Source organism: Rana temporaria, chromosome 8, assembly GCF_905171775.1.
Source record: "Rana temporaria chromosome 8, aRanTem1.1, whole genome shotgun sequence".
NCBI lineage: Eukaryota > Metazoa > Chordata > Amphibia > Anura > Ranidae > Rana > Rana temporaria.
The window spans coordinates 38,363,027-38,389,049 of record NC_053496.1 but is presented as its reverse complement, the minus strand read 5'-3'; the positions used below and the strand labels follow the sequence as shown (position 1 = coordinate 38,389,049).

General features: G+C 45.5%; 1 protein-coding gene across 2 annotated transcripts in view; it reads left to right on the top strand.

Annotated features, from left to right (window-relative positions):
• The first annotated feature begins 22,467 nt into the window (after positions 1–22,467).
• LOC120946843 (EF-hand calcium-binding domain-containing protein 6-like) overlaps positions 22,468–26,023 on the top strand; it is a 69,445-nt gene continuing 65,889 nt past the window's right edge. For both annotated transcript variants that reach the window (XM_040361629.1, XM_040361628.1), the window contains exon 1: positions 22,468–22,773. In XM_040361629.1, coding sequence (XP_040217563.1) covers positions 22,497–22,773 — 277 coding nt within the window. In that variant the 5' untranslated portion in view covers positions 22,468–22,496. The remainder of the gene's footprint in view (positions 22,774–26,023) is intronic.

The window sequence follows — 26,023 nt, the reverse complement described above, 5'->3', positions numbered from 1 at the left end:
CCTGAATGTCATTCATGTTGAGACTCCAGCACAATGTGACGTACATGTTGGGAACTCACCAAAAAAACAGGACAGCCATGGGAAGATCTCCTCCCATGAAGATGAGGGCAAGCTTACAGAAAAGGATAGGCAGATCTTGGTGGTAGGGGATTCTGTCATTAGAGGGACAGAGAGGGCAATCTGTCAGAATGACGGTGATTGACGAACAGTATATTGTTTCCTGGGTGCACGAGTTTGGGACATCGGATGGATGGATTGTTGGATGCGGCTGGGGAGGACCCAGCTGTCATTGTACATATTGGAACCGCAGATTGTGGCGTTACCACTGAGACTCCTCCAGAATGTGACGTTCACAACGAGACTACTCCAGAGTGTGACATTCACAACGAGACTACTCCAGAGTGTGACATTCACAACGAGACTACTCCAGAGTGTGACATTCACAACGAGACTACTCCAGAGTGTGACATTCACAACAAGACTACTCCAGAGTGTGACATTCACAACGAGACTACTCCAGAGTGTGACATTCACAACAAGACTACGCCAGAGTGTGACATTCACAACGAGACTACGCCAGAGTGTGACATTCACAACGAGACTACTCCAGAATGTGACATTTACAACGAGACTACTCCAGAATGTGACATTCACAATGAGTCTCCTCCAGAATGTGACGTTCACAATGAGACCCCTCCAGAATGTGACAATCGCGTAAAGCATTCACCAGCATGTGACTTTCACACAGAGACTCCACCAGGATGTGACGAAGATGGGGGCAAGGTTACCAGAAAGGATAGGCACATACTAGTGGTAGGTGATTCAGTTATTGGAAGAATACAGAGGGCAATCTGTCACAAAGACCATTATCGCCAAACAGTATGTTGTTTACCGGGTGCTCGGGTTTGGAACATTGCAGATTGCATGGACAGATTATTGGATGGCGCTGGAGAGGACCCAGCTGTCATGGTATATATCGGTACCAATGACAAAGTTAGAGAAAGATGGAGCGCCCTACAAAATTATTTCAGGGACTTGGGGGCCATATTGAAGAAAAGGTCCCCCAAGGCAATATTTTCTGAAATACTGCCTGTACCTTGAGCCACACCACAGAGACAACAAGAGCTTATGGTACTTAATAAGTGGCTGAGGAACTGGTGCAGGGAGGAGGGGTTTGGCTTCATGGCGAACTGGACTGACTTTTCAGGCCGTTACCATCTTTATAGTAGTGTCAGATTGCACTTAAATAGGAAAGGTGCAGCTTTCATGGGGTTGAAGATGGCCAGTGTTGGAAGAAAAGTTAAACTAGGTGATGAGAAGAGGACGATTTGCTAGTGAATATGAGGGAGAGGATCTTCATTTCAAGCCATCATGACAGGAATCCACTACGTCATCAATCTCTTGAAATATTCTCATAAGCAGCTTCTGAATCACCAACTATCAATGTGGCTGGACAAACAAGACAATTGGCTGTTCCTAGAAGAAGACTCAACAAAAAGTTTGAGGGACTCTCCCAGGGGCCAGGTACAGCTGTACCAACACAGGTCCCTACACTGGTGGTGGCTGCCACTTCAGTAACTGGAGGGTCTTCCCATCAGCCCTCTATTTACCTTTCTGCAGCTTCTGCAGAAGCTTTAAGGTTCGACAATACATTGCCCAAACATAATCACCTGTAAAAAAAAAGTGTCTGAGATGTTGGTAGTAAACAATCTGCTAGGCCCGAGGGGAACCGAACCAAGCGCTCTAAAAGTTGCCAAGAGTGTAAATGTAGACATTAAGCTTTAAGGTTAATCAAAAATATAACACTCTAAAGGGAAAGGTAGAACAAAGGGGGAGTATGGAAGAGGGAGGAAAGGGGGGAGAAGGAAAGGTTCGAGGAAGAAGGGGGTGAGGGTTTGGGGGAACCGCCACACCCCTTCCTTACCCGCAACTTTCCATCCCCCCTACTTTCCTCCCTCTCTGCCCCTTCCATACTCCCCCTCCCCTTGTTCCACCTTTCCCTTTAGAATGTGATATTTTTGATTAACCTTAAAGTATAATGTCTACATTTACACTCTTGGCAACTTTTGGATATGAGGTAGCTTTTGGAGGACTTGGTTTGGTTCCCCCCCGGGCCTAGCAGGCTGTTTACCACCAACATCTCAAGCAAGTTTTTACAGGTGACATGTTTGATCTATGTATTGTCGATCGACATAAAATTATTGATTATGTTGTGAAGTTTGGAGGCCAGTATGTTTTAAAGGCGTGTGTTGGACCGGCTATGAGAGGAGGTTGAAGGCCGGTATGTTTTTGAGGCGTGTGTTGGACTGGATATAAGTGAAGGTTGAAGGCCAGTATGTTTTTGAGGCGTGTGTTGGACTGGATATAAGTGAAGGTTGAAGGCCGGTATGTTTTTGAGGCGTGTGTTGGACTGGATATAAGTGAAGGTTGAAGGCCAGTATGTTTTTGAGGTGTGTGTTGGACTGGATATAAGTGAAGGTTGAAGGCCGGTATGTTTTTGAGGCGTGTGTTGGACTGGATATAAGTGAAGGTTGAAGGCCGGTATGTTTTTGAGGCGTGTGTTGGACTGGATATAAGTGAAGATTGAAGGCCGGTATGTTTTTGAGGCATGTGTTTGACTGGATACAAGTGAAGGCCGGTATGTTTTTGAGGCGTGTGTTGGACCGGCTATGAGGGGAGGTTGGAGTCCGGTATGTTTTTGAGGCGTGTGTTGGACCGGCTATAAGTGGAGGTTGGAACTCTTTTTGTCTTCAGAGTTGGGAGAAGTCTTTTCAGCTTTCTTTAGGCTTTCTCTGCTGGAGAAATGAGAACTCTTCCCGCCAGTGAGGTCCTTCATGGAGAAGTCCAAGGCCTCACACACGGGGTGTATGAATCTGTACCCTGTGTGGGAGCTGCGTTAACCCCAAAAAGGACATCCATGTTGCGCGGACGCACCCTGGGTGCGTTCGGGGCCGTGCATCAGCACCCACACAGATGTCAATTTGGGTACAGTCACTGCACCCCAGTTGACAGCAATGGGACTGCCTACACGGGATGCTGGGAACATCTGTGCATCCCCATTCTAGTAAACATGGCCCTCCCATGGGGTACAGATTAATACCCCCCCGTGTGAATGAGGCCTAAATCAGGGACAGTCGGGAGGTATGTCAGCATGCTCCTTAGCAGCCCATTTACAGACAGCACCTGATTGACTATTGCTTTACACCTAACAAAGGGGGATTTTTGGTTTTAGGAGCAGTCAGAACTATTTCTAATTGGCGGGTTAGAGCATTAAAGCAGGGCTTGTTGCTGGGATGGCGGTATGCTGGGATTTGTAGTTCGGTTATATTTGGGGGGGATTAATACAAGTTTACTAACTCTCATGTCCACAGTGTTCTGCCAGAGTCTCATAATCCTAATCTCTTCTGGTTCATATTAAAACCGTATTCTTAATTGGCCCCCTTTTGTCCAGTGTCCTGGCTGGCTCTCATCAATGGGGTTACTGGGGAAACACGCGGTGTGAAATTCCGGAGCTCCGCCTCCTTCTCAGTGTGCCACCTTAAAGCGTCACTCCATGGGGACAATGGAGACAAAGAGCGATTGTCTGAACTAGGCCAGTCGCCTGAAAAGCCCTTAGCTGCGGACCCCATGGACAGCATGTAGAGAAATACGTAACCCTTCTACTGCCGGGTTTACAGCACTTTTTAACCACTTGCCTACCAGGCACTTTCATCCCTTTCCTGCCCAGGCCAATTTTCAGCTTTCAGCGCTACCACACTTTGAATGAAAATTGCGCGGTCGTGTAACACTGTACCCAAACAAAATGGTTATCATTTTTTTGAGACAGGAAGGCTTTCTTTTGGTGGTATTTAACCACCTCCCTCCCGCTGTATAGACTGGATCCTCTCTTGTTCTGGGATGACGTCATATAATGTCTAACCGCAGTTGCGCGCCCGAGGGGAGTGCCATGTCCCTGGGAAACAGCACAACCCTGATCTAGGTAAGGAGCCAATGACGCAGCTCTTTACCCATGTGATCAGCTGTGTCTAATCACAGCCAATCACATATAAACACAGAAATGCTGTTTATCGGCTGTTCTGGCCTCACACTGACAGAGTTAGAGGAGAGGATCAGAAGAGATTAGCGGCATCTCCTCACAGGGGAGATCTGTACAGATAATCAGTGCCCTGATTATCAGTGCAGCCCCAACAGAGCCCAGCAGTGATGTCAGTCAGTGCCCATCAGTGATGCCAATTTGTACCCATCGTTTAAGCGGTTGTAAGGATTTTTTTTTTTTTTAAATAACAAACATGTTATACTTACCTCCACTGTGCAGCTCGTTTTGCACAGAGTGGTCCCGATCCACGTCTTCTGGGGCCCTTCGGCGGCTGTCTCTGGTCCTCCCCGCAAGAACTCCACACATTAATGCGAGCTCCCTCACATAGTGTGGAGTCCTTGCGGGCGCGCTCCCGTGATACAGCGTGAGGCCATAGCCGCTCGCTATATCCCTCGGCCTCGCCCCTCGTCATTTGATGTGATTGACAGCAGCGCCAGTCTTTCAGTGCCTGCTCATCAGTGCCACCCATAAGTGCTGCCTATCAGTGCCATCAATCAGTGCCGTCTCTTCAGTGCAGCCTCATCAGCACACATTAGTAAAGAAGTAAAATAAAAAAATTCTTATTTACAATATTTTCTGACAAAACTTTTTTTTATTTTGGATTAAATTCATCCAAAAGAAAGTTCTATTTGTGTGAAATAAATGATAAAACCCATCAGTGCAGCAACAGTGCCACCTCATCAGTGCCCATTCGTGCAGCCTCATCAGTGCACAACAGTGCCGCCTCATTAGTGCCCATTATTGATAAGAACTTTTTTTATTTCAATTTTTTTTTATCAATAAATAAAACCCAGTGGTGATTAAATACCACCAAAAGAAAGTTCTATTTGTGTGAAAAAAATTATAAATTATAAAACCATCAGTGCAGCATCATCAGTGCACAACAGTGCCGCCTCATCAGTGCCCATCATTGATAAGAACTTTTTTTATTAAAAAAAAATTTTTTTTGCAAAAAATAAAACCCAGTGGTGATTAAATACCACCAAAAGAAAGCTCTATTGTGGCAGAATTGTGAAAAAAATTATAAATCGCACTGATCTGCGGCTTCGAAATTGCGCTGAAGTAGTACTACTTTAGCGCGATTTTAAAGCCACACCAATGTGCACAAGGGCTAAAGGGACACTGTGCATATGGGGAAAGTGCTTGATTTTACACACATTTCTGACAGGCACAACTTGTAAACATACCCTGAAGGAACGGACATTTTAGGGCCCATTCACACTGCCTGCACACATCTAAGCATTCCGTTTTTCTCGAACGTCCATGAAACGCATGAGAACCTTGTGTTGCGCTTGTGGTGGCATTCATTATGGACCACTCCCCGCCTGCGTTATAGCTGAAAAACGAATACAGCGAAAGCTTACCTTGCCGGGAGATCACCCATGGACATCTTCCCATAATCGCTCTGCTGGTGTGCCCCCTGCTGACCGTGCATGGTGTTGCTCTGTGATCACTGTGTCCTTAGGAGCTGAACACTGATCGGGGTAAAGGGCCGATCACACGTGTGTCCAATGACAGCTGATCACGGATGTAAACACAAGTCAGTTATCGGCATTCCTTTTGTCACGCTGACAGCCTGGGAGAGAAGAAGAAGGCCAATAAATGGCTTTTGTTAAAGGGACATGGACATTGATAATCAGGGCAACCCAAAGTGGTTTAACACTTTTCCTACTTTGTGCAGTGGTTTTGCACAGAGCAGCCCCAATCCTCCTCTTCTTTGCCCCCCCCTCCCAATGGTGCTCCTAGCCCAATCCTCCTGCTAAGTGCCCCCATAGCAAGCAGGGGGGGGGGGCTACAGGGAGCTGCACACTGAAGGTTAGGGGGGGCTAGGGGGAGCTGCACACTGAAGGTTTTTTACCTTCATGCATGAAATGTATGGAGGTAAAAAACCTTGAGCCTTTACAACCACAAGATCATTCACAGAGAGATTTTTGAGACTCACCTCCCTATAAATATTCTATTCTTTGCCCTAGGGTGGTACGGGTGTAATTTCTGCAGCTGCATATGAATCCATGGTATGTTAGTGCTTTTCAGCATTGCCTCTCTATCATCCTGCAGAGATATGTCTGTGGTTCAGGCACACAGTACCAAGCTGCTCTCTGCATATAACAGCCCAATTTGGGACAGTGAAAATATTTTCCAAACCCAAAAGGAGATATGATCGGGCTCCATGTCTGACCTGATTTTATTATGTAACTGCAACCAGGGCCGGACTGGCCTACCGGGATACCGGTAAAAATTCCCGGTAGGCCGCCTGCACTCAGTGCCCTGTGGCCACTTTTGCCTGGCTGTCAGTCAAATACAAAGCAGTGGCTTGCAGGGGTAGCAAAGGTGACAGAGATGGGGAGGGGGGTGCACTGTTCAATGGTGAGAAACTCACCTGTGCTGCCCCTGCAAATTGTAATCTGTATAATCTCTCTCACCATTGCATGGTGCACCCCCCCTCTCTCTCTGTCACCTTTGCTGCCCCTCTCTCTCTTCCTCACCGTTGCACCCTCTCTCTCTCTCACCATTGCACTCTCTCTCACAGTTGCACCCCCTTCTCTCTCACAGTTGCACCCCCTCTCTCTCTCTCACCGTTGCACCCCCTCTCTCTCTCTCACCGTTGCACCCATCTCTCACAGTTGCACCCCTCTCTCACCGTTGCACCCCTCTCTTTCTCTCTCTCACCGTTGCACCCTCTCTTACCGTTGCACCCCTCTCTTACCATGGCACCCCTCTCTCACCGTTGCACCCCCTCTCTCTCTCTCTCTCACCGTTGCACTGATCCAATGAGGCATTGCAACAGTGTGACATGTGTCACAGGAGGCGGGCCATCCCTACAGCGGCCGCCCAGGCAGGCAATTTACATCCAAGCTCCATGACACAGGAGATCGTGATCCAGGTACTGGTGGGCACTGCACTTATAGGCACTGCATTTGGTGGGTACTGCAGAGGTGGGCTGCATCTAGTGGGCTGCATTTTGTGTTCTGTATCTTGTGGGTTGCATTTACAGTTTTGCATCTGGTGGGCTGTACAGGTGAGCTGCATCTGGTGGGCTGCATTGGGTGGGCACTGTACAGGTGGGCTGCATTTAGTGGGCACTGTACAGGTGGGCTGCATTTAGTGGGCTGCATTTGGTGTTTGGCATTTGATGTGCTGCATTTGATGTGCTGCACCTGGTGGGCTGCACCTGGTGGGCTGCATTTATAGTTTTGCATCTGGTGGGCTGCATTTTGTGTGCTGCCTCTGGTGGGCTGTATGTGGTGGGCATTGTACAGGTTGGCTGCATTTGGTGGGCTGCATCTTGTGGGAATTGCACTGGTGGACTGCATTGGGTGGGCACTGTACAGGTGGGCTGCATTTAGTGGGAATGGCACAGGTGGGCTGCATCTGGTGGACTGCATCTGGTGGACTGCATTTGGTGGACTGCATTTGGTGGGCTGCATTTGGTGGGCACTGTACAGGTGGTGGGCTGCATCTGGTGGGGTGCATTTAGTGGGAATTGCACTGGTGGGCCGCATTGGGTGGGCACTGTACAGGTGGGCTGCATTTGGTTGGAATTGCACTGGTGGGCTGCATTTGGTGGGCTGCATTTAGTGGGCTCTGCACAGGTGGGCTGGGTTGGTGGGCTGCATTTGGTGGGAATTGCATTGGTGGGCACTGCACAGGTGGGCTGTATTTGGTGGGCATTGCACTGGTAGGCTGCATTTGGTGGGCATGCACTGGTGGGCACTGTACAGGTGGGCTGCATTTGGTGGGCACTGTACAGGTGGGCTGCATTTGGTGGGCACTGCACATGTGGGCTGCATTTGGTGGGCACTGCACATGTGGGCTGCATTTGGTGGGCACTGCACATGTGGGCTGCATTTGGTGGGCACTGCACATGTGGGCTGCATTTGGTGGGTACTGCACATGTGGGCTGCATTTGGTGGGCATTGCACTGGTGGGTTGCATTTGGTTGACATTGCACAGGTTGGCTGCATTTGGTGGGCACTGCACAGGTGGGCTGTTTTTGGTGGGCACCGATAAGCTGCATTTGGTGGGCACTGGTACGTTGCATTTGATGGGGCACTGGTAGGTTTCATTTGATAGGCACTGGTGAGACTGCATTTTATGGGCACTGATGAGGCTGCATTTTATGGGCACTGGTGAGGCTGCATTGATCTCTTGCATCTCAGAGGAGGACAGCATCAGCGCCGCCAAGCCAGTCTGAGGGGGGTCTGTGATGTAAGGGGGGAAGTGAATACAATAATGTAAGAGGGCACTGACATAAAGGTTTCCCCCTTAAATCAGCCACCTTTTACCTTAGTGTATTCTTTCTGCGGAAAGTGGTCTCTGGTCACCAGAGCCACAGTTCCCCCCCCCACACACACATTCACAGAGTCCCTGGGGTCCCCCTTGATGATTGCTACACTTTTACCACTTTTAACTGGAATTTTCTCTTATATATCCCTAGCCCTCTGTGTTTTCATATCTGTCTTATCTATATATAATACACTCTTCAAATGTGCTTTAAAATGTATGGTTTTCCCTTTTATGAACAAGAAAATAATGTCGTTATGCTGTTGGGCTGGTATAATAATGCTCTGGGGCTGGTATGACATTTTTTTCCAGGGCTGGTTATTATTCCCAGTCCAGCCCTGACTGCAACGCCAGCTCTGTGCCACCTGGAGATCCACCCAAATTCCTAAAACTCATTATTTCCTGTTATTCCTGTGTAATAGGATTCTGCTAAAAACCAACCACCTGACTGTGAAGCCGGGACAATAATATTTAGATATTACATAAGATTATTACGGCTTCCTGATTATGATAATGGTTGTTGTCATTATTATGAGTGTCACACCCATATACCATAGTGTGCTTTAAAAAAAATTGTAAAGTAATTTTTTTAAAATACTAAACATGATATATTTACCTATTCTATGCAATGGATTTACTGGGAGTGGCCCCGAACCTCCTGCTATGGTGCTCCTCCTCTTCTGCGAGTGCCTCCATAGCAAGCTGCTTGGTATGGGGGGCACTCATGTGGACTCTATCTTGCCTGAGTCTATAGACACATACAGCGCAGCTCAGCCCTGCCCCCTCCTCCCTCCTCACTGAATTTGACAATGACTCCCACTGCTGCTTATTAGACCCTGTGTGAAGACAGAGAGAAGACTGCAGCTGGGCACAACAATGGATGAGTGAGAAGTGGGGAGGAGATTCTGCTACCTAAATATTATTTACCTTAATGCAAGGAATGCATTAATGTAAAAAAAAAAGTTTTAGGTTTTATTTTTTATTTTTTTTATTTTTTATTGAATTTTATGTTGCACGTACATATTAGACAGCAGTAATTAAAAGAGAAACATATTAACACATTTCATCCCCATGTATTTCTATTCCACCTCCCCTTCCCCCCTTTCTATTCTCCCCCGTCTCTCAAATTTTTACACTCCCCCCCCCCATTAGACCCCCCCTTTAACCTCACTACATACTTTTAATTTCACTATATTTCCTCGTTAACTTAAACTCTTTCCCTTCTTCCCATCTTTTTAAGAATTCCTCTCTTGTGTCTTCGTAGCAGTGTCTTATTTTTTTATTCTTGTATAGTGCAAATTTTCCCCCCTTGCGTTATATCCCGTAGTTGTGCATTTTCTTTTTTTATCCAGTTACCTCCCATTAAGTCCTTCCCCGGTGCAAAGTAGTTATTTTCCTTTAATGCAATCAATGGTGAGTTATATTTCCATTTATTTTTCTTTTGCACATTATCCCAGTTTTTAAATACTATCTGTGTGAGGTTATGTGTATTAACGCCCAGTGACCTACAGTATATTGTGGAGGTGTCCATATATCCCATTCTAATTGCTTGTTAGCCATTTCGTGCTCTATACTAACCCATCTTTTTTCATTTGTTTTTTTCGCCCATTCTACCACCCTTGTTAACAGTACTGCCTCATAATATTTTTGAAAATCGGGTACACTCCATCCCCCTTGATTTTTTTCTTTCTGCACTGTCGTCAGTGCGATTCTAGGTTTTCTATTGTGCCATATTTGTGCCATATTAATCTTGTGATAAGTGTACTAAAATATGCTGGGGGTATAGAAATGGGGAGCATCTGAAACGTGTACAAGATCTTTGGATCTATTATAATTTTTAAGGCATTAATCCTACTTGTCCATGAGAGAGGGCGTACTTCTATTCTCTTTATTTCTATTTTATTTTCCTCCAATAATGGGATGTAATTAGCTTTATATAATTTCTTGGGTGAACCTGTTAATTTAATCCCCAAATATTTTATTTCCGTCTCTCTCCATGCATATGGGAATTCTTGTTGTAAAGTTTTTGCTTTTTTTGTTTTTATGTTAATATTTAATATCTCTGATTTATTCGGATTTATCTTAAAATTGGAAAGTTCTCCATATTCTTTTAGTGCTTTCATAAGATTGGGCATCGTAATGCGGGGATTAGATATATAGAATACTACATCGTCTGCAAATGCAGCCAGCTTATGCTCTTCTTTTCCTACCCTGAAACCCCCTATATCCATGTGTCCCCTTACCATTGCCAAAAGTGCTAAAACAAGCTAAATGTGTACCTTCCTAGAGCGTCTCCCTTGGTATGGCCGTTGAGGATGTAGAGGCCCAGACTGCGACACAAATTCACTCCTCCTCCCCTCTCTCTCTCTCTCTTCCCCTCTCTCTCTTCCCCTCTCTCTCTCTCTTCCCCTCTCTCTCTCTCTTCCCCTATCTCTCTTCCCCTATCTCTCTTCCCCTCTCTCTCTTCCCCTCTCTCTCTCTCTCTCTCTCTCTTGCCCTCTCTCTCTCTCGCCCTCTCTCTCTCTCTTGCCCTCTCTCTCTTCTATCTCTCTCTTCCCCCCTCTCTCTCTCTCTCTCTCTTCCTCTCTCTCTCTCTCTCTTCCCCTCTCTCTCTCTTCCCCTCTCTCTCCCCCCCTCTTTCTCTCTCTTTCTCTCTCTCTCTCTTCCCCTCTCTCTCTCTCTCTTCCCCCTATCTCTCTCTCCTCCCCTCTCTCTCTCTCTCTCTCTCTCTCTCTCTCTCTCTCTCCCCTCCCTCTCTCTCCTCCTCTCTCTCCTCCCCTCTCTCTCTCTCTCTTCCCCTCTCTCTCCTCCCTCTCTCTCTCCTTTTTGTCTAAATACAGGGGAGGCACTGCATTCCTGTTCAAATTGCATGCGATTCTTTGCAGTGCGATTTGAGCCCATTCATTTTGTATGGGCACAAATCACACCACAAGGTATCGGTACTCGGTATAAGCGAATATTTGACCAAAAGTATCGGTTCTCGTACTCGCCGATTTAAAAAAAAAAAAGGGTATCGGTACAACCCTAGTTTTGGAAGATGTATAAAGATGTGAATGCAGAGCTGCACCTGTGTTTGTTTTTTGGTCTTTAATGTTTGCTGTGATATTGTATAAATAAATACTGTATGTTTGTTTTAAGATTGTAGAAAAAAAGATGTTTGTTTTTATATCAGAACCTGGATGTTTGAATACACCTAAGGGCTCTAGACGTGCAAAGAAATTGGAGTTCCCATTAAGGAAGGCAGCTAATGCTTTAACAACACTTATTTGATAGGGTTGCACCGATACAGTTTTTTTTTCGGTCTTGTACTCACCGATACCGGGTACCGATACTTTGCGTCACGATTGTATCAATACAAAATAAATAGGTGCAAAACGCACTGCAAAGAATCACATGTGATTTGAACAGGAATATGGTGCGATTCCTGTCTGAAATGTTGAAGTCCATTTCCCTCCGCCACGCCTGTGTGTGTATAGAAAGGGAAAAGCGCCATCTAGTGGGCAGTTTATTAAAAATGTTATCACTCACATTAATACATATCGGGTCAAATGCAAAATCTGCATAGGTGTCCCGGCCCCACCGATGATAGAAAATCACGGCCGCGGGAGGTGCTCAAAGGGCTGAAGGAGAAGTCCCGGGACCCCTGTGGCTATAGGAAGGAAGTGATGTCAGTTTGGGGGCGGACCGCCTGTCAGTGGCGGTTCATCCATACAGGGCGCTGGAGCGCCGCCCCCTCTGGCTCTCACCGCCACTAAGTCTAATAACATAGATTCATGCATTGCACGAATCTATGTTATTATCGCCGCTGTTCTATTCAGATGGTCGGCGCTCATGTCTGGCCATCTGAATAACGGCAGCTGGTTGGCTGTACGGAAGTGCCTATCAGAACCAACGGCTCTGATAGACTTTTCCGAGTACAGCCCTCGGGTCCCGGAAGCTTATACAAGGAACGCACTAGGGATGCGCTCCTTGTATAAGACTGACAGGCGTCTCAGCCAATCAGGTTGGCCAATTCTGGCTACCGGTAACCTGATTGGCTGAGACGCCTGTCAGTCATCGAGGGCGGTAGAAGACATCGAGGGACGTGGATGGCTGACTTCAGTAAAGGTAAGTGCCAGGCGGGGGGGGGGGGGAAAGGGGCACTTTACAGGGCACATTCCGTGACATCAATGGGCACAGTGGGGACAATAGGCACAGTGGGGACAATGGGCACAGCGGCGACAATTAAAGGGCACAGCGGCGACAATTAAAGGGCACAGTGGTGACAATTAAAGGGCACAGTGGTGACAATTAATGGCACAGTGGCTGCGTTTAATGGCATGGCACAGTGGTGCGAATTGATGGCACAGTGGCTGCGTTTGATGAAATGGCACAGTGGTGACAATTAATGGCACAGTGGTGACAATTAATGGCACAGTGGCTGCGTTTGATGGCATGGCGCAGTGGTGACAATTAATGGCACAGTGGCTGCGTTTGATGGCATGGCACAGTGGTGACAATTGATGGCTCAGTGGCTGCGTTTGATGGCATGGCACAGTGGCTGCATTTGATGGGCACAGTGAGGCTGCAATTTTTTTTTTCCGTTTGCGCCCCCCCAAAAATGTTGAGCACCAGCCGCCACTGCCGCCTGTACATTTCCTCCAACCCTGTGAGCACCTCCAGCAGCGTGATTTTTTTATCATTGATGGGACCGGGACACCTATGCACATTTTGCATTTGAACTCTACTTAACATGAGATCTTAAAGAGGAAGTAAATCCAGATGGGTTTTACTTTCCTCTTTGTTTCCCTGCAAAGGTAAAGCATAGTAGCCCATTATGTGACACTTACCTGCAAGAGAAGCCTTCCCCCATTGCAGCGAGCGTCCATTCTTCACCCCTCTTCCTTTCGGGGCCGCGAAATTCGGCTCTGTGATTGGCTGGAGTCGCGTGACGTCATTCCCGCACATGTGCGTGGGAGCCACCACTTACAGCATGACCCGAGCTAGAAACAGCACAGCGTGCCCTTTCTAACTCCAGCGCATGCGCAGAAGAAATTGCCATACGCCGATTTGTAAATATCTCCTAAACCGTGTCGGGGGAAATCGCATGCGATCCGGACAGGAATTGCACTGCATTCCTGTTTAAATCGTATGCAGTTCTTTGCAGTTTGATTTGCGCCATTTATTTTGTATTGACGCAAATTGCATTGAAAAGTATCGCATTTTCACGAATACTCCCACCACATGTGCACCACATGTTTGAGTGCCATCATTCTTAATGGCATCCCAAATGTGGTGCAATTCTGCCGTGATTGTTGCGTGACTGAATCAGGCAGCAATCGCAGCAAAAGGAATGCTTCAAAGCATGTCGCCCAAAAAGGAACAAAAGCTTCTTTTGGGTGACAGACACGCACGATGCCCCGTACACGCGACCGGGTTTTCCGACGGGAAAACTGTGAGGAGAGCGTTTGGCTGGGAATCCCGGCTGTGTGTATGGTCCCACTTGCAGTTTTTCCGATGGGAAAACTGACTAACCCGCCGGACAAAAAAAAAAGAGAACCAGCTCTCTTTTTTCCCGCCGGGATTCCCGGCTAACTTTTTCCCGTCCGAAAACCCGGCCGTGTGTAGCAGAAACCGGCCATTTTTGGCAGTTTTCCTGTGGGGAAAAACTCAGATGGAGCATAAACACGGTCGGGATTCCCGAGGAAAGGCTCTCATGTGAGTTTTCCCGACGGGAAAACCGATCGTCTGTATGGGGGAAAAGTAGAGAGCAGGTTCTCTTTTTCCCTCTGGATTTCCAACGGACCTTTTCCCGTCGGGAATCCTGGTCGTGTGTACTAGGCATGAGGCACCACATTGAAGTAAATAGCGTCATATGACATCCTCCCAGAATCGGGCCACTCTCCAGCGCAATATGTCACCCACGCGGTGTACATCCGACACGGTCGATGACAGATCATTGTACTGGTACCATGTGATTGCTGTGGCCAATCACAGCAGATCACATGACAGTTGTAAACAGTGAAAGGCTTTGTTAAATGTCTTTGATTGTGTACTATTGTGAGTGATGAGCTCTGTGATTGGTCACAGTCATCACTTTACTGCACTGGTGGCAGTATGTAAATTTTTTTTTTTTTTTCAAATTTCAACTTTAAAAAACTCGCCTTACCTTTTACTAAATATCTTGGACACTCTACTTTCCAAAAGGGAGTCATTTGGGGAATATTTGTACTGTCCTGACATTTTCAGGCCTCAAGAAAAGGGGATAGGCCGTCAGTACATCAGGATTGATAAATTTTCAGAAATATACCATAGTTTGTGGGCTCTATAACTTTCCTACAGACTAAACAATATACACTGATTTGGGTTATTTTCACCAAAGAAATGTAACAGAGTACATGTTGTCCTAACTTTATGAAGAAATATGATTTATTTTGCAAAATTTTATAACAGAAACGAAAAAAAAAAGCAAAAAAAAAACAAAAACAAAACAGCAGCGATTAAACAAAACCAAAATAAAGCTCTATTTGTGTGAAAAAAAGATAAAAATTTCATATGGGTACAGTGTTGCATGACCGCGCAATTGTCATATAAAGTGTGACAGCGCTGAAAATTGGCATGGGCAGGAAGGGGGTAAAAGTGTTTTTTCAGTCTATGGGTAATGCTGGACCTGTGCTTTTAATAAAGGATCAGTACTTTAATTGTTCATTTTTTTATGGGGGGTGGGGGGCAACCACTTACTTGCTCCCCTTGGAGGACAGGTAGGTGGAACCCCCCCAATAAAAAATGAACAATGAAAGTACTGATCCTTTATTAAAAGTATTGCGTCCTCACACCTCACACATTGCTCTTTGCCTTATCTGGAAGGTCTAGTTTACAGGAGGACCACACCCAGGACTGATGACATCATAATGTGTACAGTAGACACCTGTATACTATAGATTAGGCCTGCTCTGTAAACACACATTAGGAGGTTTCATGTATTGTGAATCCTCTAATGCAGCCGTCACTAAATGGCGGCCCGCGGTCCGAGTCCGGCCCGAGTGATGCTTCTGCCCGGACCGCAATGCCGCCAGTATAATTTTACTGTCAGCGTTGGTTTGCTGGGGCCGCGGGTTTCCCCAGCAACCAGTGACGCTGTGAGCGCACCGCAGGTCTCGGAGTTGACCAGCTTGCACTCACGGACCGCGAGTAGGGGCTTGACGTCACATGCGCGCCCCGCCCCCTGCTGCTCGCGGGTCCACTCCTGGCTCTCCTTACGAGTATGAGCACGTTGTCACATGCGCGCCCTGCCCCCTTGCTACTCGCGGTCCCGGGCTCCTTATCTCGCAGCATTGCATTCAAGGTATGTGACATGTTTCTTAGTGATCACTGCTGGTCATATGTTTAAAGGTCACGCTATTGGGCACCTTTTTTATGTTAAGGGGCACTCTGATGGACGAATTTTATTTTAAGGGGCACTCTGATGGGTATATTTTTAATCTGCACACTGATGGGCATATTTTGTTAAGGGGCACACTGATGGACACATTTTGTTGTGCCCATCAGAGTGCCCCTTAACATAAAATATGCCCATCTGTGTACACATTAAAAATATACCCATCAGCGTGCCCCTTAAAATAAAATGTGTCCATCAGAGTGCCCATTAACATAAAAGGTGCCCATCAGCCTGACCCTTATTTTATGTTAAGGGACATTGCTGATGGGGACATTTTTTGTTAAGGGGCACTCTGATGGGCATATTTTATTTTAAGAGCAACACTGATGGGCACATTTTGTATTAAAGGGCACTCTAAATGGCCGATTTTATGTTAAGGGCCATGTTTTGTTGTGCCCATCAGAGTGCCCCTTAATATACATTTTTCCCCTTTCAGGGTGTCCCTTAACATAAAATGTGCCCATCAGAGTGTCCCTCAATATAAAATGTGCCCATGGGCACATTTTATGTCAAGGGGCATGCTGTTGGACATATTTTATGTTAAGGGGCACTCTCATGGGCAAATTTTATGTTAAGGGGCACTCTGATGGGCAAATTTTATGTTAAGGGACACGTTCTGTTGTGCCCAGCAGAGTGCCCCTTAATATAAAATGTGCCCATAAGGGTGCCCCTTAACATAAAATTTGCCCATCAGAGTGTCCCTTAACATAAAATGTGCCCATCAGCGTGACCCTTATTTTATGTTAAGGGGCATGCTGATGGGCACATTTTATGTTAAGGGGGACTCTGATGGGGACACCTGATGTAAAGGAGCGCTGTGATGGGGACCCCTGATGTAAAGGGGCGCTGTCATGGGGACACCTGATTTAAAGGGGCGCTGTGATAGGGACACCTGTTGTAAAGGGGCACTGTAATGGGAACACCTGATTTAAAGGGGCGCTGTGATAGGGACACCTGTTGTAAAGGGGCACTGTAATGGGAACACCTGATTTAAAGGGGCGCTGTGATAGGGACACCTGTTGTAAAGGGGCACTGTAATGGGAACACCTGATTTAAAGGGGCGCTGTGATAGGGACACCTGTTGTAAAGGGGCACTGTAATGGGAACACCTGATTTAAAGGGGCGCTGTGATAGGGACACCTGTTGTAAAGGGGTGCTGTGATAGCGACACCTGTTGTAAAGGGGTGCTGTGATAGCGACACCTGATGTAAAGATCCACTGTGATGGGGACAAATTGGGACTTGAGATTCGGACCTCGGCCCAAAGAAAATTTTAGTGACCGGACCTCCTTGAATTTTAATTCAAGACCCCTGCTCTAATGAGTAACAGTAACAACAAATTAAATACAACTTAATTAAAGATAAAGTTTAATCTGCTTACAATTGCCTTCCTTGGTTCCTACTCCAAAACCTCATCAACGTGCTAATTAACACTTTAATCACTTCACCTCTGGAAGATTTACTCCCCTTCCTGACCAGGCCATTTTTTATGATATGGCAATCGTGTGGTCATACAACGATGTACCCAAATAAAATTTACCGTATTTATCGGCGTATACCGCGCACTATTTTGCCCTGAAAATCAGGGCAAAATCGTGAGTGCGCGATATACGCCGATACCCGCTTTCCCGCGCCGAGTTTGAATACTGCGCTGACATATACCGAGCGCAGTACACTCGTGTATAGTCGGGCAGTCTCGGCTACACTCGCGCTCACGTCCTGTACGTCCAGGACGTCAGCGCGAGCATTGCCGACTATACGCGAGTGTACTGCGCTCGGTATATGCCGGCGCAGTATTCAAACTCGGCGCGGGAAAGCGGGAAACGAGCGAGGAGGACTCCGCAGAAGGACACCGGACCCGACGAAAAGGACACCCGAAGCCGCAGACGGACGCCATGCAAGACACCAAACTGTAAGTACAAAAATCTTTTTTTCACAGGAATTTCTGGGCAACTTTAGGGGTGCGCGCTATATAACTTTTTTCCCACAAATATAGCCTTCTTTTGGTGGCATTTGATCACCACTTAAAATTCAGGGGGGTTGTAATGGCGCTTGCAAATAAATATAATAAATTATGCTAATAACAATATATAAATAATAAGCGCCATTATACCCCCCCTGAATTGTATCTGTTGTCAGTGTGAGAGCACTATTAGTCGTGGCTGCTGCTTATTAGTTTTATTCATATTATATTTTAGCTTAGTTGCCCTTGGTTAGGTTGATTTGCGCATTAGTTCCACCCCCTTTTTATATTTGATCACCACTGAGGTTTTTTTTTTTTTTTTTTGCAGTATAAACAAAAAACAACAATTAAAAAAAAAAGATTAATTAAAAAAATATAATTCCTTCATAAAGTTAGGCCAGTATGTATTCTGCTACATATTTTTGGTTAAACAACCCCAATAAGTGTATATTGATTGGTTTACGTGAACATTATAGCTTCTACAAACTATTGTATATATTTATAGATTTTTTTATTTATTTTTTAGACCAGTAATGGCGGCGATAAGCGACTTATAGCAGGACTGCGATATTGCGGACAACATTCTGACACTTTGTAGGAACCAATGACACGAATACTGGGATCAGGACTAAAAAAATGCACTGTCACTGTACTAATGATACTGGCTGGGAAGGGGTTAAACATCTAGCGCGATCAAGGGGTTAAATGTGTGCCTAGCCAGTGTTTATGTGCACTGTATGTGCTGCTTTTACTAGGGGAATTGGATTCTAGTCCCTTTGCATGTACACATAATCCATCCTCTCCCCCCCTGTCAGATTGGAACTCTGACTTGTTTAGCAGTAGATACGTGCAATTTGTTTTGTTCCGAATGAGTTTTTTGACGAAATTCGACAAATTCGTTAATTCAGAAATATTCGCATTAACGAAACCCCATTTTAATTAATCTTTCCGAAAAAGAAAATGTGGAAATTCAAAAATACGTAAATTTGAAATACGAAAATTAAAAATATCGGAAATTCGAAAATTGGAAAATCCGAAAATATAAATGAAAATTTGAAAACCCAAAAATGTGAATATCTAAAATAAGAACTAACTAATAATAATAACTATTACTAACTAATAAATTATAGGTATTGGAATTTCCTTTCACATTTGGCATCCTTTCAAATTTATAATAAATAATAATAAAATCTTTTTAATATTATTATTATTTATTTTTTATTTTTTTCAAGTCGCATCCTATTTCCTGGCAATTGCACTGTTCAAATTTACTTTGTGGTGCCGCACCGATTTGAAAAAATAGCTTCTGTAACGACATTCACATTGTAACGCCGCATACGCGGCTTATTTTGCCGCGATTAGTTTACTGTTTTTTTTTTTCACAAAGAATTTACATTGATGTCTATGGCCGAACGCCAATGCCGCCTGAAAAAAAGGGTCCGGGACTTGTTTTCAGGCGGCAGGCGTACGGCGTTTATGAGATGTGAACCATCTCATAGACATCAATGGAAATTCTCCCCTCCAGCGGCACGGGCGTCGCGCTTCAGGCGTTTTGTCGCCTAGGTGTGAATGCAGCCTAAGCCCAGGGATGGACTGGCCATTGGGACTACAGGGAGTTTCCCGGGGGGCCGATGGCTCAGTGGGCCAGCTTCAGTGACAGCGGACTGCCGCCCCCTCTGCTCCTCTGTCTCTCCCTCCCTGCAGTGCTCACCTGGGGGGAACAGAGAAGCAGGGGGAGGACCAGAGGAGCAGGGGGGCGACAGAGGAGCATGGGGGAGGGGACAGACAGCTGACTCAACAGCTATGGCCTGGGAGCTTCTCACTTCTGCCTAATCTTGTCCCATAAGGGGGGGGCACCGAACTGATTCTTTGCCCCGGGTGAAACAATGTCTAGCTTCCCCACTGGTACTGCCTATAAGAGTACCAGTACCAGCCGTTCTACAGTAATAAAGTAGAACGGCTAGTGGCTAGTGAAGGGGGAGAGGGGGCTTGGGTAGCCGGGGGGGGGGGGGGTGCGGGAGTTGTCCGGCCACCATAGGAGAGATCTGTCAAAATGGGCCAGTCTGGATGAAGTCCAGGGCCAAATTTCTGTCCCAGTCCAGCCCTGCCTAAGCCCCCATTCACACCTAGGCGTTTTGTCGCCTGTAGTGTGACGCCGCAGCAGCCCCGAGACGCTGGAGGGATGAAAACACATTGCCCTCTATGGAGATGGTTCACATCTCCACGCCGAACGCCGTACGCCTGCCGCCTGAAAAAAAGTCCCGGACCTTTTTTTCAGGCGGCTTTCGGCGTTCGGCATAGGAGATGTGAACCATCTCCATAGAGGGGGTGAGGCTGCATTCGCAATCGCGGCGTTTTGTCATCGCAAATCGTGGTACAAAACGTCGCAATTTGTCACCGCAATTTGCGGGACAAAACGCAGCGATTTTGTACGCCTAGGTGTGGATGCAACCTAAAGCCGCACAGATGTCTTCAAAGTCGCAGCCAAAATCGCACTGAGATGTGGCTTTTCAGGTGGAATCGCACAATTTCAAAGCCTCACGATTTCAAAGCTGTACTCAATGTGAACGGCGGCTCAGTACCATTCTGGGGTTCAGCGCGTAACAAACAATCAAGAAAAAATGGACGATTGTTTGTCTGATTTTCCTATAGTATGTACCAGCTTAAGCCCTTGTTCACATTGGAAAGGTCAAATCGCATGACAAGTCGCATTCTATTGCTGGTAACTGCACTGTTCAAATCGATGCGACTTTGCAGTGCCGTACCGATTTGAAAAAATTAGTTCCTGCACTACTTTTTCAGATTTCCCGGTGTGACTTGAATAGACATCTGTGCATGAAGACGCACAGATGTCTTCAAAGTCGCACCCAAAATCGCTTTTCAGGTGAAATCGCACCATTTCAAAGCTGTACTCAATGTGAATGGGGGCTTAGTACCATTCTGGACGATTATTTGTCTGATTTTCTTATAGTATGTACCAGCTTAAGCCCTCGTTCACATTGGACAGGTCAAATCGCATGACAAGTCGCATTCTATTGCTGGCAACTGCACTGTTCAAATCGATGCGACTTTGCAGTGCCGTACCGATTTAAAAAAATGAGTTCCTGCACTACTTTTTCAGATTTCCGGGTGTGACTTGAATAGACATCTGTGCATGAAGACGCACAGATGTCTTCAAAGTCGCACCCAAAATCGCACAGAGACGCGGCTTTGAAATTGTGCGATTTAAAGTGAAATCGCATGATTTTAAAGCCGCACTCAATGTGAACGGGGGCTTAGTCCCTATTCGGTGGTTCGGCGTGTAACGCACAATCGAGGAAAAATGGACGGTTGTTTGTCTGATTTTCTTATAGTATGTACCAGCTTAAGCCCCCGTTCACGTTGGAGCGACTTGCCATGTGATTGGACAGGTCCAATCGCATGACAAGTTGCATCCTATTTGCTGGTAATTGCACTGTTCAAATTGGTGCGACTTTGCGGTGACGGACCGATTTGAAAAAGGCGTTTTCTGCACTGTTCGAATCAATGCGACTTTGCAGTGCCTTACTGATTTGAAAAAGTCGTTTTCTGCACTACTTTTGGCGATTTTGGGTGCGACTTGAATGAAGCCGCACAGATGTCTTCAAAGTCGCACCCAAAATCGCACTGAGATGTGGCTTTTCAGGTGAAATCGCACAATTTCAAAGCCTCACGATTTCAAAGCTATACTCAATGTAAACGGGGGCTCAGTACCATTCTGGGGTTCAGCGCGTAACAAACAATCGAGAAAAAATCGAGAAAAAAATGGACGATTGTTTGTCAAATCGCATGACAAGTCGCAATCTATTGCTGGCAACTGCACTATTCAAATCGATGCGACTTTGCAGCGCCGTACCGATTTGAAAAAATGAGTTCCTGCACTACTTTTGCAGATTTCCCGGTGTGACTTGAATAGATATCTGTGCATGAAGTCGCACAGATGTCTTCAAAGTCGCACCCAAAAATCGCACAGAGACGCGGCTTTGAAATTGTGCGATTTCAGGTGAAATCGCATGATTTTAAAGCCGCACTCAATGTGAACGGGGGCTTAGTACCATTCTGGGGTTCGGCGTGTAACGCACAATCGAGGGAAAATGGACGGTTGTTTGTCTGATTTTCTTATAGTATGTACCAGCTTAAGCCCCCGTTCACGTTGGAGCGACTTGCCATGTGATTGGACAGGTCCAATCGCATGACAAGTTGCATCCTATTTGCTGGTAATTGCACTGTTCAAATTGGTGCGACTTTGCGGTGACGGACCGATTTGAAAAAGTCGTTTTCTGCACTGTTCGAATCAATGCGACTTTGCGGTGCCTTACTGATTTGAAATAGTCGTTTTCTGCACTACTATTGCCGATTTTGGGTGCGACTTGAATAGACATCGGTGGATGAACCTGCAAAGATCGCACCCGAGATGTTGCTTTGAAAACGTGCGATTTCAGATGAAGTCGCAGTCAATGTGAACTTTTTATGCTGTGGGGAGATTTCCTGGGACTTCCTGTCCTGATTGATGATTGGCTGACATTGGATACATAGCAGAGGTGAGATGATGATTGTTCTGGCAGACAATGGCGCAGTGTGTCAGTCGCAGGCAATTTATTGGCTGGAATGTGAGTGTCGCCGCGGTGACCATTGTTCCCGGCTTCCTGGGTCTATTCTGGTTTCCCCGGCAACCCTTGTTGTTGTTGATACAGAAAGTTCCCAAAGAGTTTTCAGTGAATGAGAGGAGCGGGCGGTGAGTGCGACTTATTCATGGCGGGGATGGGAAGTCGCAGCCCACGGGGGGCCCCTTCGATGCTGCCAGATATCCGCCATCCGGGCCTCCTCCTGGGGGACCCCGACACCCTTTCTGTGCGGGGATACTCCCGAGCGGGAGGCAAAGAGGACCTGTCTGCTTCCTCCATTCGGAGGAGGGCGACTCTGCGTGACAACCTGAGAAAGAGCGGGACCGTTCACCTGGACACCTGGAGGAGCCTGGACCACTGGGCCAACGCCGGTAATACTGCTTGTCAATCCCTCGTAGCCAAAAGTCTTCTATTTGGAAGAGCTAGAACCACTGTCTGCTTTTTTTTCTGCTGACCGTGACCCCATTGTGGAAATTTCCCTCACTTCCTGTCCTGGTGACACCAGCACAAGAAATGGGAGGGGCTGGGACAGGAAGGCACATACAGGAAATTAAAACTTTATCAGACATTCTAGCCTTTCCCCAGTCTACTGACAATGGGGTAGATTCATGTACCTGCGCTTCTTCTTACGGCGGCGCAGCATATCGTATTTACGATACGCCGCCGTAACTTACAGGAGCAAGTGCAGTATTCACAAAGCACTTGCTCCGTAAGTTGCGGCGGCTTAGCGTAAATGGGGCCGGCGTAAGCCTGCGTAATTCAAATGTGGAAGGGGGAGCTTGTTTTATGCTAATGTGTGATGACCTGACGTGATTGACGTGTTTTACGAACGGCGCATGCGCCGTCCGTGTACATATCCCAGTGTGCATTGCTCCCAAGTACGCCGCAACGACGTATTGGTTTCGACGTGAATGTAAATCACGTCCAGCCCTATTCGCGAACGACTTACGCAAACGACGTAAAAAATTCAAATTTCGAAGCGGGAACGACGTCCATACTTAACATTGGCTGCGCCACCTAATAGCAGGAACAACGTTACGCCGAAAAAGCCTAACGTAAAGGACGTAAATAAATTGCGCCGGCCGTACGTACGTTTGTGAATCGCCGTATCTAGGTAATTTGCATATTCTACGCCGAAAACAACGGAAGTGCCCCTAGCGGCCAACGTAATATTGCACACAATTCTACGCCGCCGCATTCAAGTTACGTCGGCGGTGGAAGCCTATTTTTTTAGCGTATCTGCCTTTGAGAATCGGCGTAACGATACGCCGGCGCAGATTTGAAATTACGGCGGCCTACCTGGAGATATGCCGCCGTAAAAGCTACCTGAATCTACCCCAATGTGATTTAGTCTGTGTCCCCATTAGAAAGATTTCTCATCACTTCCTGTCTGGAGGAAATCTTTTTATCGAACTCACCATGGCAATAAAAATATGTGGGCTAAAATTGTGGGAGGGGCTTTGCTAGCTTCTTATTGGTGTCTGTGTCCCCATTGGGGAGATTTCACATCACTTCCTGTACTGACAGGAAGAGGACATCTCTTTATTGAAATTACTATGGCAGTGAACATATTTTGGGGAGGGTCTGCTAGCCTTTTATTGCTGTCTGTGTCCCCATTCTGGAAATTTTCACTCACTTCCTGTCCAGGTGACATAGCTCAAAAAATGGGAGGAGCGGTTGTCACTGGGACAGGAAGGCACAGATAGAAAATAAAAACTTTATCAGAAGTTCTAAACTTTCCCCAGTCTACTGACAATATGTTTTAGTCTGTGTCCCCATTGGAGAGATTTCGCATCACTTCCTGTCTGGAGGAAATCTCTTTATCAAAAAAAATAAATATTTTTTATTAGATCAGGGGTTATAGGGGGGTGGGGGGGGGGCTTTGATAGCTTTTTATTGGCGTCTGTGTCCCCATTCTGGAAATGTTCACTCACTTCCTGTCCTGGTGACACCAGCACAAGAAATAGGAGGAGCTGGGACAGGAATGCACAGACAGAAAATTTAAAACTTTTTCAGAAGTTCTAACCTTTCCCCAGTCTACTAATGACATGTTTTAGTCTGTGTCCCCATTGAAGAGCTTTTTCATCACGTCCTGTTCTGACATTATGGCAGTCAAAATACTTTTTATTAGATGAGGTGTTAAGGGAGGGGGGGGGGGCTTTGTTAGCTTCTTATTGGTGTCTGTGTCCCTATTCTGGAAATGTTCACTCACTTCCTGTCATGGTGACACCAGCACAGGAAATTAGAGGAGCGGTTGTCACTGGGGCAGGAAGGCGCAGATAGAAAGTGAAAATTTAGACAGAAAATTAGAAATCAGAAGTTACCTTTCCCCAGTCTACTGATGACCTGTTTTAGTCAGTGTCCCCATTGGAGAGATTTCTCATCACTTCTTTTCAGGGCAGCCATCAGGAATTACACAGCTTCATCAGGCATGGGCTGCCGCAAATTGAGAAGCAGGGGGGGGGGGGGGGCTCTTTACAAAAAAAAAGAAGAAATAAAGAAAAATATATATATATATAAAAAAAGGGGGGTAGCCATCCGGAACCTCTGGTCCCTTTAATAAAAAATAAATAAAAAAATATATAAAAAAAAAAAGGGGGAGGGGTTGCCATCCAGGGCCCTGGGGACCTCTGGACCCTTTAATAAAAAAAAACAATAAAAAAAAAATATATATAAACAAAAATAAAAAAATAAACATTTATAAAAAAAAAGGGGGTTTGCCACATGGGGCCCTGGGGACCTCTGAGCCCTTTAATAATAATAATAATAATAATAATAATAATAATAATAAAAAAAAAAATATATATATATATATATATATATATATATATATATATATATATATATATATTATATATATATATATATATATATATATATAAAAGAAAAAGAAGACATAAAATAATAATTAAAAAAAAGGGGGGTTGCCATAGGGGGCCCTGGGGACCTCTGGGCCCTTTAATAATAAATAATATTATATATATATATATATATATATATATATATATATATATATATATATATATATATATATATATATATTATTTTTTTTAAATATATCTTTATTTTGTTTTTTATTAAAGGGCCAAATTTTTTTTTTTTAGATATAAATAAAAATATAAATAAATAAATAAAAATAAAAAAATATGAAAAAAGGGGGGGTTGTCATCCGGACCTCTAAAAAAAAAAAAAAAAATTGGCCCTTTAATACAAAACAAAATAAAAATATATTTTTTTATAAAAAATAAATACAAAAAGGGGGGGTTTGCTATCCGGGCCCCTTACAGGTGTACTGCCTGTACCCCCCTGATAGCGGCCCTACTTCTTTTCCCAACAGGAAGTGAAGAGGAAATCACTTTATTAACATCATCATGGCAATCAAAATAATTGTTATTAGATGGGGAAGGTCGGTTAGCTTTTCTTTTGCTTTTGTTGTCCCCATTCTGGAATTTTTTTCTCACTTTCTGTCTTGGTGACACCAACAGAAGAAATGGTAGAAACAGTTGTCACCGGGAACAGGAAGACACAGACTGAAAATTCATACTTTAACAGAAGTTCTAACCTCCCCCAGTCTACTAATGACATGTTTCAGTCGGTTGTTCCTATTGGGTACATTTCTTA